Source organism: Danio rerio, chromosome 20, assembly GCF_052040795.2.
Source record: "Danio rerio strain M-AB ecotype USA chromosome 20, GRCz13ab, whole genome shotgun sequence".
Classification (NCBI taxonomy): domain Eukaryota; kingdom Metazoa; phylum Chordata; class Actinopteri; order Cypriniformes; family Danionidae; genus Danio; species Danio rerio.
The window spans coordinates 43,252,790-43,270,268 of NC_141040.1; the positions used below are offsets into that span (position 1 = coordinate 43,252,790).

At 32.3% G+C, this 17,479-nt stretch overlaps 1 protein-coding gene across 5 annotated transcripts in view; it reads left to right on the forward strand.

The window, feature by feature from the left end:
• msraa (methionine sulfoxide reductase Aa) overlaps nucleotides 1–17,479 on the forward strand; it is a 141,798-nt gene that overhangs the window by 79,153 nt on the left and 45,166 nt on the right. For all 5 annotated transcript variants that reach the window (NM_001082893.2, XM_087297877.1, XM_087297875.1 and 2 more), the window contains 2 exon segments: nucleotides 1,405–1,473; nucleotides 6,917–7,036. In NM_001082893.2, the coding sequence (NP_001076362.1) occupies nucleotides 1,405–1,473; nucleotides 6,917–7,036 (189 nt within the window).

Here is a 17,479-nt window from a genome sequence, read left to right on the forward strand (position 1 = left end):
AAATTTGCTTAATAATTTGCTAAAAGACTTAATATTTATTTAAAAAAACATATTGTATTTATAATTTATTAAAAAATTGCATTTGTGCTTCACACAGGGGAGTGGGCTTAACAAACCACCTCTAGAAACACTTTTCACTTCCCTCTCGAAAAACAAAAAGCACTCCCTTACTCAAGCATTTATATGAACAGGACTTTTCATTTTCAGTCAGCCAGCCCAAGCGTTTCCTATGAACTGTCGTTCTCTTACAAAATCACCACTTTCAAGATCTGATTTCATTAAAAATCAGCAATCTTCACTGCCTGAGAGATATACAATTTAAAGAAGGTATCCGATCAGACAAGAAGCACTGCATTAAATTCCATTCCCCCCCGCCATGTGTTTAAAATATGTACATTTATTTTAATGCCGTATTTTCAATGGAGTTTCTGCACTAGCCTGATCCTACTGACGGCTCTTACGTTTACACATCTTTCATCTAGTTTAACTCTTAAACAAGTAAATTAATGCTGAAGTCTATGAAACTGATTGTATCTTAATTACATTGCAACATTCATTCTGTAAAAGGGAACCATATGAAATTGAAAAGTGTCACATAAATCTTTCGCCGGAAGTTTATCATTGGCTTAAAAACCCTAGCTGTGCATATAGCCCATTCTCTGAGTAGTTCCTTTGTATAATTACAGTAGCACTTCCTGTGTGTATTGTTTCTTCAAGTTGATATGCTGAATGTTTCTGCAATTGTAAGTTGCTTTGGACAAAAGAGTCTGCCAAATGACTAAATGTAAACCTAAATGTAATATAAAGGAATTCTGCAGAGCATGATTTGTGGTTCAGTGTGTCGGTGAGTGAGTTACAGTGAACTGCTGCATGGCATATATCTCTGCCTTCCGTCTGGCTGTATTGGCATGCCCTGCTGCCATGGCAACGTACTCGTACAGTACGTGCATGTGCGAGCTCCGGCATGGCTGCGCCCAGATGTTGAACTCGGTAACCTCCATTTATCCTAATCCGCCGAACACTTTCCCCTTGCCTCGGCCCATCTGTATCCCTGTCGCATGTTAAAACGTCGCATTGACATACATTAATCCAACCAGGTGTCGTTTCCCCCTCTCTCCCTAACTCCATTCGAATAAATCCACAACACGCAGAAAATGAATCTGCCATCGTTCGACCTTCCTTGACAAAACGACTCTCTTAACCTTCCATACATCCTTTTTCGTGTCTCTTAAAGGGAAAGATGAAAGAATAAACCCAAAACTAGAAGGGCTGAGCTTAATGAGAGCCTTCAAATCCTCATGGGGGTTTAGTTCATAGCGTCGGAAAGAGCACGTTATGAAATCCTGTTGACATTGTGTTGATTTATAAGGGCATTCTCTCCATTGTTTCCCTTGTGTCCTGCAGCTAAGCACGACGTGAATGGTAACAGGACAGTGCCACCGTTCCCAGAGGGATTGCAGATGGTCTTATTCGGTAAGTGATACGTGCTGAGAGTAGTGTGTGTGTGTGTGTGTGTGTGATGGGGTAGAGACGACCAGCAGTGGAAGGTAATTAGTCCCCCTCATGCACCCCCCTCAAAAAAGAGTGCAAAATCAAAACTGCAAAAGGACAAGGAAAATAAGGAGGAGGAGTGTGCCGATTAATTTCAGACCGCTGATTAGGATCTCTTTAATAAATGTATTTGTTCAGCCTCCTTTTTTTCTTTCTTTAGGCCTCAAACTGTGTAATTCATCATGGCAGACAGGAATTAAAAGGCGGTTTTATCACAGGGCCTTGTACACAAATACAATACCATTCAGAGTATGTATGCAGCTTTTCAAATCACAAACCTCCCGCTGAGATCGATGAAGGGTAACTCTTACCTTTGACTCCATAAAAAAATAGCCCTTTTTCCCTTAGCAAGGCATCATTTGTTATTAAAAAAAAGTGTCCTCCAGAAATCCTGTCTTTTCAATGAATTTATAGAGTTTAATTTTAATTCAAAACTACAAAGGTTTACTGTGCCAGAAGAAAATTTTCACTCTTTCACGTATCGATGCAGACTTATTTTATAGATATCTTACACCAAGGGCCCTATCATACACCTGGCGCAATAAGGCGCAAGATGTGTTTGGCGCGTTTTGTTGTTATTTTTAGACCAGTGCAACTGCAATTTTTATGTTTTGCGCCATGTTGTTTACTACCAAATCTGTTTGTGCCACTTTGTGGACTTATGCATGTGCTGGTCTATAAAGCAGATGTGTGCATTGTTGGCACTTTGCTATTTTGATGAACTGAAATAGACAGCACTATTTACCAACTGAAAGCTGGTCTATATACAGCGCAAAGTGTGTTAGTTACGCGCCTATGCAGATCCAAACGCAAACTACTATAGATACGCGCTGCATTTTGTCACATCATAAACAACTAAAGAAACGTGCTGCATTTATTGAAAGCGTTGCATACTATTAAAACAATGTTTCACATTTCATCATCAGTATATTTAAGCTAATAATTTTCAAACGACAATAGAATTGTGTAAACGGGTTAATAAAATAAACAAAAAATTCACAGTTTAAAGACCAACAACTTCACTGGGCAACAGTCATAGCATAATAACACATCCATATCTCAGCAGGGTCGTTCATGTTTTTTGGTCCCCTTGAGACATTTACATTGTTATGTGGATATGTGTGGATACAAATGTTGTAACCAAATGCAGCACGTTTCTTCTGTTGTTTATATTGTGAGAATTTGCAACACGTGTGCTGGCAAACTGATGAAGATCATTTTTTATTTTGCGAGTGTTTTCGTAATTACACGTGTTTTCTTAAATTGCAGCATGTTAAGCTCTCTCGACCGTACATACTTCGTTATTATTGCTCATTTATTTGTTTTCTTGAAATTAGAACTGAATTTAGAAATTGTTTTGAAACAAATCTTTGCACTTAACAAACAAAACTGATTATGTAAGCTAATGGATTTCTTCAGTGGAGTGCAACATTGTTTCCTCATCCACGAAAGTAAAGGAGTAAAGTAAAGGAGTAAAGTAAAGAGAATGTAAAGAGGCTGAATAGAGGAGGCTCATTCTTTATCCGTAACTGTTTTTTTGCTAGTAAAGTGTTCAGTTTTTCCAGTTACAAAGTCCACAGTGTAAATAGCAAATGTGCTATGGCGTGACACAACTGACTCTTAAAGGGAATGTGCGATGAGACTCTGATTGGTTTAATGCACGTTATGCTCAAAACACACCCAGAACTCATTAAGAAAATAAGCACAACCCTGTTAGACCATGCACCATGGCGCAGAGTGTATTTTTTCATCTGCAAAAGTGGATTCGGACATGCCCTTAATCCTTTTGCGCCATGAGCTTTAGACTCACCTAGATCGAAAAAAAATAGAGCCCTAAGAGATAGATAAGACATCAAAATAAAAAGATAGACAGGATATACTGCAATAGACTAAAAAAGTGTATTCATTTGTATAAATAAAATAATAAATAAATACCCCCCCCCCCCTTTTTTTTTAAAAATATATTTCCAGAGCTTCAACATTGCTCTTGCAAAAGCATCATCCTATATATCCTTGCTTCTGAAAGGATGTCCCTCTGGGGCCACAGTAATTGAGCTCCAGATTCTAGATTCTCCATCAAGCCTTATGCTCATTTCTGCACCAGCCGCTTGCAAACCAGAGAAATCCGGTCAAGATGACAGTCGTGCACCTATTTTTTTTTTAAGCAATTGAATTATTTTACACCCACGAGACGTTGGTGGATAACGCTATACTAGTTACCCTCTAATTTATTTTTACTGTTATAGAGGGGAAAGTATTATTTGGTAATAAATGCTTAGAGCGGGTGTTAGTTTTATGGTGGTTGATATGTTTTTATTGGCCTTGAGTAAATGCGTGATGGAGGAGCCTTTCGTTTTATTGGCATTGTAAATTCATAGCTAAAATACAGAGCTTTGAATTTTAGGGGTTGATTTGCCAGCAGTAGAGGAAGATCAGTCCCTGCAGAATGCACAAAAACACACAGCAAAGGAGAATTTGGTGAGGAAAACACAGATTAACATGTTTGGGGTGGGAATATTTTTGGCTAATGATTTTAAAAGAAGCCTAGACTGCATTTATTTGATCAAATATACATTATTGCAGTATTTTGAAGTTTTCTAATTCAATATATTTTAAAGTACAAACTAAATCAAAACTGATTGTATGATTGTGCTAGCTCACATTGCTGGTCTTGTGGTGAAAAATTCCAAGTCTACCTGTCTGCGGACTGCAAGGCGTAACTTGTAGTAATTTTGAGTAGTAACTTGCAGTTATCAAAATCCCAGTGAAACATACGAGATGTCATAATGAGGTGTTGTTGGCAAAATGGCGGAAATACTTTCCTGAGAACATTTTCATCAAATGTTTTCATGAGTTTTCTCCAAATTTATCAACAACCTATTCATTTGATTAATTATTGCATTCATTCATTTAGCAACTCCACTCTCTGACTTCTCCATCAGTTTTGTCATGATAATTAGGTTGGGTTGGGTTAAGGGTTGGGGTAGTTGTAAACATTAACAACTATAATGGTTGGGTTAAGGGTTGCGTAGTTGTAGACATTATTTACTATGATGGTTAGGTTTAGAGTTGGGGAAGGTGTAGACATTAATAACTGTGATAGTTAGGTTAAGGTTTGGGGATGATATATGTTATTAACTTTGATGCTTGCGTTTAGGTTTGGGGAAGGTGTAGAAGTTAATAACTGTGATTGTTGGGTTTAGGTTTGGGAGAGTTGTAGACATGAATAACTATGATGGTTGGGTTTAGGGTTGGGGAAGATGTAGATGTTAATAACTGATGTACAGCGCCATCTTGCCGACAACATAGTTTTGACATGTCTCTATAACTTCAAGTTACGCCTGTAACGTACTACAAGTTATGCCCCTAAGGCCCCTTGATGTTACGCCCCTGTCTTGCAGTCCGCAGACAGACCCTAATCCACAGTTCATCTGTTCATGTCATTAAGAAAACACCCACTGTTTTCTTATTTAATATTCTGTTTCTCTAGAAACTGTGCCACAATATGGGGAAACAATTTACAGCTCAGGTCTTCAATGCCACAAGATTCTTCAATCTTCAATCTAATATGCTGTTCAAGAAACACGTGTTACTTTTATAATTTCTGCTAAAATTTGAATCTTATTCAAGATTATTAAAATGTCTAAATATCACATGCAGGTGAAGATTTTTGCAGCAACAAATGGATCCTAATACCAGCCATTATATTCATTTAAATGTGTCGAAAAAAAGAAAATTGCACAAAATCTTACAGTTTTGCAACAACAAATTCAGATGAACGTCCTGAAATCATCAGGGAGTATAAATAACATGATCAAATGAGCAAATGAACAAGGAACAGGTGGACACAGTAGGTAACCATGGTAACTAATAGACACGCACTAGGGAACTAGAGCTTCGTCCTTCAAAGGCCAGTTGTGTTACCACTGCACAACAAAGGCTATACCAATTACCAAAGGCTCCTTGAAGTGTCACCTCGAAAAATGTGGAGGATGTGGATATAATGGAGGATACAGGAGACATATTCTTTTTGGCCAAGCCTTATATATTATATTATATTATATTATATTATATTATATTATATTATATTATATTATATTATATTATATTATATTATATTATATTATATTATATTATATTATTATTATATTATATTATATTATATTATATTATATTTAATATATTACACTATATTACTTTATCATATTATATTAAATTATATTATGTTTATTATATTATATTTATTATATTTTAAAAGACTTAATATATAACAATATATTAATTTATTATATTATATTCATTATATTACATTATATTTTAATATATTTAATATCTAACCTGATATTACTTTATCATATATTATATTTATTATATTACATTCTATTACTTGATTATATTATATTATATTATATTTTAATATATTTAATATATAACCTTATATTACTTTATCATATTATATTATATTTATTATATTACATTCTATTACTTGATTATATTATATTATATTATATTATATTATATTATATTATATTATATTATATTATATTATATTATATTATATTATATTATATTATATTATATTTTAATATATTTAATATATAACCTTATATTACTTTATCATATTATATTATATTTATTATATTACATTCTATTACTTGATTATATTATATTATATTATATTATATTATATTATATTATATTTAATATATTTAATATATTTAATATATAACCTTATATTACTTTATCATAATATATTATATTTATTATATTACATTCTATTACTTGATTATATTATATTATATTACATTATATTTAATATATAACATTATATTACTTTATCTTATTATATTTATTATATTACATTACTTTAATACATTATATTATATTATTTAAGTGGATCGAGGTAAACATAGTTTGTTACACACAGCCAACATTTAGCATATATCTTTCCAAAAAGTCCAGTACAAACATTAATACAACTCATCAGCTGAACATGTAATATTCATGTGCATAATGTTGCCGGTCTCACAGAATATGGTTTACATGGTTTACATTTACATTTATGGTTTTGTGGTCATGGGGTTTAATGTCTAATATGAACACTCCCTAAACAATAACTCTGGCACCAAAGCAGAAAAAATACTGATAAAAGCCTCTTGTGAGTATTATGAAATTAGTCCATATGACTTCAAACGCTCAAAATTACATGTTCTCTAAAGTGCATGACATTTGTCTGTTTTTGAGCTTGTAATAGGGATGAATGATTATTGAATCCACGGTTTTCTTTGATATATCCTTAAATAATACAAAATTTTTGTATTATATCTGACATTATATCTTGTCTTGTATCTATCTTTTAATTCAGGTATGGGTTGTTTCTGGGGAGCGGAGAGGAAATTCTGGAGGCAAAAGGGGGTTTATTCCACTCAAGTGGGCTATTCAGGCGGTTACACCCCAAACCCTACCTATGAGGAGGTCTGCACTGGTATGTCTGATCCACACTCAGCCCTAAAAAAAAATTGCAAACCTATGATTTGCGGTGAAACTATGGCAATTTCAAATCTTGGAATTTGACTCACACTTCAGCCACGTATAACAATGTTTAAACAATTTGAGCATCATAAATTATGTATGTAATGACTTTACCTGCATGGTCACCAAGCTTTTCACTTATATTCTAAGTGATGTTTGAAGAGGAGAAGACTTTTACAGCACATTTTAAAGATAAGATTTTTAATTACTAACATCTTTTGTCTTTGCCCTGATGACAGAACACAATGCTTTACTAGTCATTTTGCAAGATAATAATATTCAGCTTAAAGTGTAAAGGGTAAACTAGGATAGTTGTGTTAACTAGGCAAGTTTTTGAACGGCAGTGGTTTGTGTTAATAATGTTGATTTTTAAAAAAAATAATAATAAAAATATGCATTCCAGTCAAACTATATAAAATAAGAATAAAAAAAATAATAAACAAAATAAGAATTTCTCAACAAGAGAAATATATTAGGAAATACTGTTAAAAAATGCCTTTGTTCTGTTAAACATCACCTGGGAAATCATTGAAATAATTTCATCATATTTAACTGCAACTGCATATTGCATCATATATAACTATATAACATATATAACAGACACGTGTGTGTATACATATATATATATATATATATATATATATATATATATATATATATATATATATATATATATATATATATATATATATATATTAGTTGAAGTCATAATTATTAGTCCCCTTTGAATGTTTATAATATTTTCACTATTTGTCTGACAATATTTTTTTCTTCTGGAGAAAGTCTTATTTGTTTTATTTTGGCTAGAATAAAAGCAATTTATAATTTTTAAATAAACATTTTAAGGGCAAAATTATTAGCCCCTTTAAACTATATCTGTTTTCGATTGTCTGCAGAACAAACCATCCTTATACAATAACTTGCCTAATTAATTACCCTAACCTGCCTAGTTAACCTAATTAACCTAGTTAAGCCTTTAAATGTCACTTTAGGCTGTGTAGAAGTGTCTTGAAAAACATCTAGTCAAATAGTATTTACTGTTATCATGGCAAAGATAAAAGAATTGAGTTAATAGAAAAGAGTTAGTAAAACTACAGTTGAACCTAACCCCCCTGTTTACTTTTTTCCCCAATTTCTGTTTAACAGCGAGCAGATGTTTTCAATACATTTCTAAACATATTAGATTTAATACATCATTTCTAATAACTAATTTCTTTTATCTTTGCCATGATAACAGTAAATAATATTTAACTGTAGAGTAAAAATCTGTCTCATAATCACTGAGAAATGGACAAAAATCTTTCAGAGGCAATGTACTCTTTTACGCTGAACACTGTACACACGTTCCATATATTCAGTTTATAGGTACTGACTACTAAAGCTAGCTTTTGCTTTTCATGACAGCGACTGAATAGAAAATGCAATGACTGAAGGAGGCTAAATGCTAGGTTTGAATTTGATTAAAATCCGTTTATTTGATTAAAATTAATCTAACTAAAACAGCAATTATGTTAATGAATTTTCATTGATAATTTTTTATTATTCTGAGCCCAAAATTTATTAAGGAATTTTAAAATGTATTATGATTTCCACTAAAACATTCATAAGTGGCAACTGTATATCTACTTTTTTTATTTTATTTTATTTAACATTTTCAAATTTAGTTTATTTAATTTAATTTAATTTAACTTAATGTAATTGTAATTTTTTTAATTGTTTAATTTTTTTTTTTAATTCTTTATTTAAAATTATTTTTTATTTAATCAGTTTTTTTATTTTAATGTATTGTAAAAATGTTTAATTTATTATAATATATTTTTATTTTATTTTTTACATTTATTTAATTTTATCTTAAACATTTTTAACTTTTAAATGTTATGTTTTTATTTTTATTTTATTTTATCCCACTAATTTTTGTTAAGCTGCTTTGACACAATCTACACCGGAAAAGCGATATCGAAAATAAAGACAACTTGACTGACTCGACAAGATTCAGCAGGACAGACACAATTCAGGTCTAAATGATTGATGCCACAATGTGAGCAATCAGCAGCTGTGATCATTCTGCACACTGGAGGAAAACAGAAATGGTGCTTGATGTGCCAGTGCCAAACAGCGGCCGATCGAAAGAAGAATGGGAAGCTTGATAAATATCAAGAATTAAAAGAATGAGGCAAGTTAAAGCCAGGATAAAGCCAGTGTGATAGGAGGCTCTTGGGACATAGACACTCGAGCTGGAAGAAAGCAGGACTTAACAAGAAAAGCTGTAGAGATCTCTATCCAGAAGAGAGCAATTACAGGCAGCGCAAGAATATACTCTGAGTACAATTCTCACATTTCGAGACCATATGTCTGTCTGTCTGTCTGTCTGTCTGTCTGTCTGTCTGTCTGTCTGTCATTCTATCTATAGCTCTATCTATCTATCTATCTATCTATCTATCTATCTATCTATCTATCTATCTATCTATCTATCTATCTATCTATCTATCTATCTATCTATCTATCTATCTATCTATCTATCTATCTATCTATCTATCTATGAATCATTCTATCTATGAATCATTCTATTGGTCTGTCTATCTGTCTGTCTGTCTGTCTGTCTATCATTCTATCTATAGCTCTATTTATCGTTCTATTGTTCTATCTATTACTCTATTTATTGTTCTATTATTCTATCTATTGTGCTATTGTTCTCTCCATCCATCCATCCATCCATCCATCCATCCATCCATCCATCCATCCATCCATCCATCCATCCATCCATCCATCCATCCATCCATCCATCCATCCATCCATCCATCCATCCATCCATCCATCCATCCATCCATCCATCCATCTGTCTGTCTGTCTGTCTGTCTGTCTAGCTATCGTTCTATATGTCTTGTTTTTTTTATTTCTGTGATATATCTAAAGGCATATCCAGATGCCATTCATCTTACAGTTTTTCTCAATCCCTTTGGTGCATTTCTCAAAACAATTAGTACAAACTGCAAAACCTAGTTGATAACCTGCAAAAGCGTGTCACTTGCTCAAAATGGAGAGCTCATTCCTCAAAAGCAAGTATTGATGTCAATCAAAGTGTCAGTATTATCAGCATGAAAATTCCTGACACCATTGTTTATGAACAAGATAGTCAACTGTCTTGGTCAAGTTTTCATTATGTCAGTTTAACGGAAAAAAAGTCAGTTTTTAGTGACACTTGCTGAAAATGCTCAAGACAGCACTATATACTATTTGCACAGCCATTTGAAAACTCCGGTACAGTTAGATATCACTGCATTTAGTGAGGTATCTGAGTACAAGACACTGAATATGCATGTTTTACATTTTTACTGCATTTGCTCTTTGCAATTTTAATTTACAGCATTGACAGCATTGTGCAAAAGAAAAAACACCCTTATTTACAACAAACATAAACTTCCTTTGGCTTGAGCTGTGCACAACTGTAAACAATACTGCAGAACATATTGGAACTGAACCTAAAACATACACAGGTTTGTAAATCATTCATGAAATTGTTCAATTTTTAAGATATTTTCAGAATTTACATTTTTTTTTAATAAAATTTGCTAAACAGATTTTGACAACTGGTTCAACATTATTATTTGTAATGACTCAAGTAATGAAATGAGGACTATTAGTTTATATGGAATGACTATTCAGCATTTACAAGTTTAGTTAATTTTTGACTGACATGACATAAGCAAATGATATTGTTATAAACAGCAGAGAGTTGTATGAAAGCAATTAATTCATGTCCTAAAGCACCTACAATGTGTTGGAAGGAATGAGAAACTGCTACTAGGATGTGCACAAATGACTGTGAAATGCATTAACTTTTGTGCAAATGTAAAAGTGTTGTGAGAAATGCACCAAAGCGACTGAGAATAACTGTAAATGATTTACTTATTATGATAACATTCTTGTTGCAGTAATATATTAGAAGGCCAATATACTACTTTTTTATTATTCAGTTTAATTGAATTCAGTTTAAAAACACTTTTTATTGCTGTCAAGCTTTGCACATCCAAAAATCACTAGGGAATTTAGACCTTTTTTACAGTGTTGTTGTGACAACATGAGTAAATTGTGTGGAGCTCTGCATTATTTACAATGTACAAATTTAAGTGGATTTAATATAAAACAATTAAGTTGTCCCCCCAAAAAACTCAAGTAATGTGTTTCAGCTTATTTTAAATAAATAGTTTAAACGAGTGACAAAAATATGTTTTAGTTTTTTAGTGTATGTCGCATTGAATAAAGGCATCTGCTAAATGAATAACTGTAAATGTGTTTTTAAACTGTCCATTCATTTAAAAAAAAATCTGATTTTAGCATCAAATAAATGCAGCTTGTAATATATAAGCATTTGAGACTCTTTCAAACGCATGAAACAAATGTTCAGACCCAAACGATTGTTTTTGTAAAATAAACGGTGTAAAATAATTCTGTTTAGTTGAGTGAAAGCAAAAGTTCTCCACCGCTCTCGTAGTTTTTTCTCCATCTAGAAGAGCATGACAGGCCTGAGCTTTGATCTCCAGAACTTTCTCCATTTCTCTGCTTTAGCACACTGTTCAGTCACAACGATTTCTTATCAAGCGAATTTGCTTTAATGGTCTTGCTCACAGTACATAAACATTCCTTACTTCAAGTTTAGAGGACATAAAGCAAGCATGCATCTCGCTGCAGGGCATTCTTGTCAAAAATTCACTCTTTTTCTCAGAAGCTCTACATATTTTCCCAATCAAAGCTGGAGTGTAGTCAGGTGTGCTGATTCAGCAGGTGGTCAGAGCTGAAGCGTGTTCAGCTCTGGGTGGTGTAGCTCAGAGGGAGCTGTCCATTGACTGGTGCTGAAATGAAGGAACAGTACTGAAATGATCAGCAAAACTCAATGCCCCTCCACAGGGTTTCAGTGCTGACAATATTTGTAACAAGCAACATGTTTTAGAAGAAATGGAAGAATTGCTGATTATTTTTTGTGTACTAAAATAAAAATAAAAATAATAAAAATAATAGTAATAATAAATATTATACTTTTTTATTATTATTATATTAGTAATTATACTACTACTAATAGGAATTACTGTTTTTATATTCATATTATTTATTATTATTATTATTATTATTGTAATTGTTATTAATAATATTAATACTAACATTTATTATTATGATTAATAATAATAATGATGTTGATAACTAATGTTATTCTTATTATTTATTTTATTATAATTTATAATATTATTATTATTATTTATATTAATACTAACATTTACTACTTCTACTAATAATGATTATTGTTTTTCATATGATTCATACTATTCATGTATTGTTATTCATATTATCATTATTATTATACTAACATTTATTATTATTAATAATAATATTTATTATTTATATTATTTACATTAACTTTTTTATTATTACTATTATCAATAACATTTATTATTATTAACAACAACAACAACAACAACGACAACAACAACAACAGCAACAACAACAACAATAATAATAATAATAATAATAAATATCAAAGTCCCTTTAAGGCAAGTCATTTCACTCTGTGACTCAACTGTGATAATGTGATAACGACAACATGGCGGATGTAGTTTATCCAAATTCCATTCATACTCATCCAAACTTTTATATGTACTACACTTTTTTTACATTGCAATGTAAGTTCAAGATTCAAATATAGAACCTAGACAAGTAGAGGATTTTGGACACAGCTTAATAATATCTAAAATTATTTAGTTTTTTTTTTTGTGTGTGTGCTTTTAGTATTGAAAGAATGAACAGACCCTGTGGTTAGTCATTTTTTAACACTTAATGAGCTGTCTATTAGTAATCAAACTCTTTTGATTTCTGTTATGTATACAAACGCTCATTCATTACTTAATTCATTCATTCATTTATTGTCTTTTCGGCTTAGTTCCGTTATTAATCAGGGGTTGCCACAGAGGAATGAACTGCCAACCTATCCAGCATATGTTTCTTACAGCCCTTCCAGCTGCAACCCATTACTGGGAAACACCCATACACACTCATTCACTCACATACACCACAGACAATTTAGCCTACCCAATTCATCTCCTCCGGAGCACGCAGAGGACACCCACGCAAATACAGGGAGAACATGCAAACTTCACACAGAAATGTATATGCATATATCTATGAAATTTTAAAATGCAGTCAGTATGCTTGGTGTTGCAATTGCTCATATCCACAGGATTTCCCTGATGTGTGTGAGGGGGAAGGGATGCGCTGTGATCCACACACTCTGTCTGGCTTTGTCTCTGCACTCATTGGCTCTCGGTTTCTCTGTTAATCTCAGTTCTGTCTGCACAAGAGCTTGTGTCAACAGGGGATTAAAGTGTACAGACATGTCAAGCAGAAACACACACAACACAAACCATCATACATTCAACACAACGTGACATTTGCATCATATAAATCTATTTATCCATCCATTTATCAATCCTAATCAAAAATGCAACTGCCCATCCATCCATCCACACATTCATCCACACACCCATCCATCCATCTATTCAACCACACACCCCTCCATCGGTCCATCCATGCATCTATCCTAATAAAACATCCATTCACACACCTGTACATTCTTCCACACACCCATCCATCCATCCATCCATCCATCCATTCTACCATCCATCTATTGGTCTGTTATTCCATCCATTAATTCCTCTCTCAATCTATTTTTCCATCCATCAATCAGTCCATCCTAATCAAACATCCATCAATCCATCCTAATCAAACACTCATTCATTCATACATTTATCCATCCATCCATCCATCCACATACTCGTCCGTCCATCCATCCATCCATCCATCCCTCCATCCATCCATCTTCCACCCACCCATCCATCCATCCATCCATCCATCTTCCACCTATCCATTCATTCATACATCCATCCATCCATCCCTCCACACCCCTATGCATTCATCTATCCATTCGTCTTTCCATCCATTCATCTTAATCAAACATCCATTCATCCATCCATCCACATACCCATCCATCCATCCATCCTAATCAAACATTTATCCACACACCCATCCATTCATCCATCCACACACCCATCCATCCATGCATGCATCAATCCATCCATCCATCCATCCCTCCTAATCAAACATGTATCCAAACACCCATCCATCCATCCATCCATCCATGCATGCATCTGTCATTCCGTCTATCATTCAATTTATCTCCTCATCTATTGTTCCATTCATCCATCCATCATCAACTCATCCACCCGCCTATCCATCTGTCCATCCATGCATCCATCAGTTCATCCTAATCAAACATCCATCAATCCATCCTAATCAAACATTCATTCATCCATCCATCCACACATCCATCCACCCACCTATCCATCCATCCATCCACCCATCTATCCATCCATCCATACGCACACCCATCCATTCATCTATCCATTCTTCTTTCCAACCATTCATCTTAATCAAACATCATCCCCAAGCAAACATCCATCCATCCATCCATCCATCCATCCATCCATCCATCCATCCATCCATCCATCCATCCATCCATCCATCCATCCATCCATCCATCCATCCATCCATCCATCCATCCAACCATCCATCCATATAATTTAATACAGTTGTTTACTGTTAATATATGCAATCATGTAATTTATTCATGTGATTTTCAGTATTCTACAATCCTTCTGGAATCATTTTAAAAAAACAGGTTTGTTGCTGAAGAATTTGTAATTTTTTAAAATGATAATTTTCTGATAAATAAAACCTCAAAATAACAGCATTAATTTAAAACGCACCTTTTAATACAAAAATAAATCTCTTTGTCACAATGGCATTAATATATGCTCACACTTGGCTTTAATACTATTAAAAATCACAAGTGTAATATGTAAATCCTTGCCTATATTCTCAGACAGTGATTTATATTTTATAAATTGCTCAAATATTTGTTGAAGCGATACTACAAGTCCAGAGACTGTAGTTTACGTCATGCTTTTGTAAAGTTTGTGCTTTAATGTATGATATTGAAATATAGTTGTAATAAGCTGAATACATATGTATAAGAAAGGTTTTTCCATTTATTTCTTTATCAAAATTAACAAGCATATTATAATGGAGTTAAAAAAACTGAAAAACTGAATTTAGGGGGGAAAAATGGTATTTGAGAGAAAAAAATAAAGCGGATTTGATGTGGCTCATTCTGCTGGGGGAGGGGAAGGGGATTACACTGGAAAAAAGTGGGGGTTGAGGAGATGAAGATGAAGAAAAAGAGGAGACGAGATGCTTCAAAGAGGAAAGAAGAAGAGAAGAAACCTGAGCAGAGGGAGAGGAAGAGAAATGGAGAGGCGTAGAGAGAGAGAGAGAGAGCGATGCATGAATGTAAAGAGAGAGTGGGAAGTGTAGGAAGGAGTTCAGTGGGTTCATTGCTCTTCCATAAGCCAACATGCAGATCACAGTTTGTGGATGATGCTCTCGGCTCTTATGCATCCATTACAGAGCCATTGTCTTATCACCGATGCGGGGTCATTTGCATAATATACTGACTGAGGGTTACATGCAGAAATGTACACTTGAGCTCTTTCTCTTTATGCCAGACTGTGTGTTTTGTGTTAAATGTTTTCTACAAAAAGAGACAGATTAAGATAGATGCACAAAGATGCATATAGGGAGTTAATCGATGGCTAATGTTAACATTGTAAATTTAGCTTTGGTGAGAAAATAAAAGGTTGGTTTGGGGTCAGATTTTGGTAGTTTTTGAATTGTGATAATGATGGTTTAAGAACTCGCATGCTTCAACAAAATGATGATGATGATGATTTTTAAAGATGATGATTTTTTTTTTAAGTATCAGCCTTGAAATTGTGTATATATATATATATATATATATATAAACACAGAATTTTTCATATATGATACAATATAAGTGCATGATAATATTATATTATAATCTATAACAGCATAGTCAAATGCGTATTTAATTTTGTTTTGTTTTATCTTATTAAGTTATATTATATGAATAAATGTTCAAATTTATAAAAAATAAGTGCTGAATTATTATTATTAATAATAATAATAATAATAATATTGGTATTATTTAATAATAATGAAGTAATATTATTAATTATTATTGTTTATTGTTTAGTAATTATTATTTTATCAATGTATAATGATAATAATAATAAAAAAATGTATAATACTAAAATAATAATATTAATAATAATAAAAAATTTATAATAATAATTATGATAATTATTATTATTATTAGTCGTAGTAGTTGTAACCAAAAATATTTACTTTATTTTATTTTATTTCATTTTATTGTTTAACATTTATAAAAACAATAATATATATATATATATATATATATATATATATATATATATATATATATATATATATATATATATATATATATAAATGTTTAATAATAACAACAACAACAATTAGTATTAGTAACAATCCAAAGTGTTTATTTATTTTATTTTACTGTTTATCATTTATAATAAATAATTAAATGAATGAATTTTATTTTTTAAAAAATAACAGTACTATAATAATAGTAATAATAATAATATAGAGTAAAATAAGATTGTATATTAATAAATGTATCCAAATAAAAAGAACAGTGCTATAATAATAATAATAATAATAACAATAATAATAATAATAATAATAATAATAATAATAATAATTGATACTAATAATAATTATACTAAGTTTTTTCTATTTTTGTATGTACAGTTCACAGTCACCAGAAAGCCTTTAATACATTTGGTGTGCTCCTGTGTTTAATTGAGTGTCTGCAGGAAAGAGCTGCTCCTCTAAATGGACTCTTACATTATAGCAGTAGAGTTTGACCATCAACTGAAGCTCCAGCTCTGAGTGAATATGGGCAATGGCACGACTTTGCTTTTTTCCATATCTCAGCTCTGATAATGTTACTAGCCCTCTGTCGTCCTGCCTGGTAATGAAAATAACCCCACAGGTTAGTCCTTTATTACTTTTTTTAATATCAAAGCAATATAGATTTACTGGAGATAACGTAGAGGACGCCCCCCATAAGACTGAAGCTGAGATTATTAAGCACACTTCTCTGGTAATAAATTAATGATGGGAGATATGGAATTAGGATCTGGCTTTTTTCAGTTTAGGGTTCTAGTCACAGCCATTTCAATCGCTGCTAAAATCCCATTGCACTGTATAGATAAGAGCATAAAATACAGTTGAATTATAAGCTCTCCTGAATTATTAGCCCTCCTCTATACCATCCCCCCCCCCAATTTATATTTAATGAAAAATGTTTTTTAACACATTTTTAAACATGTTTTGTAGACAATAGACAAAATTTCTTTAAGTAGGCTAATAATATTGACCTTACAAT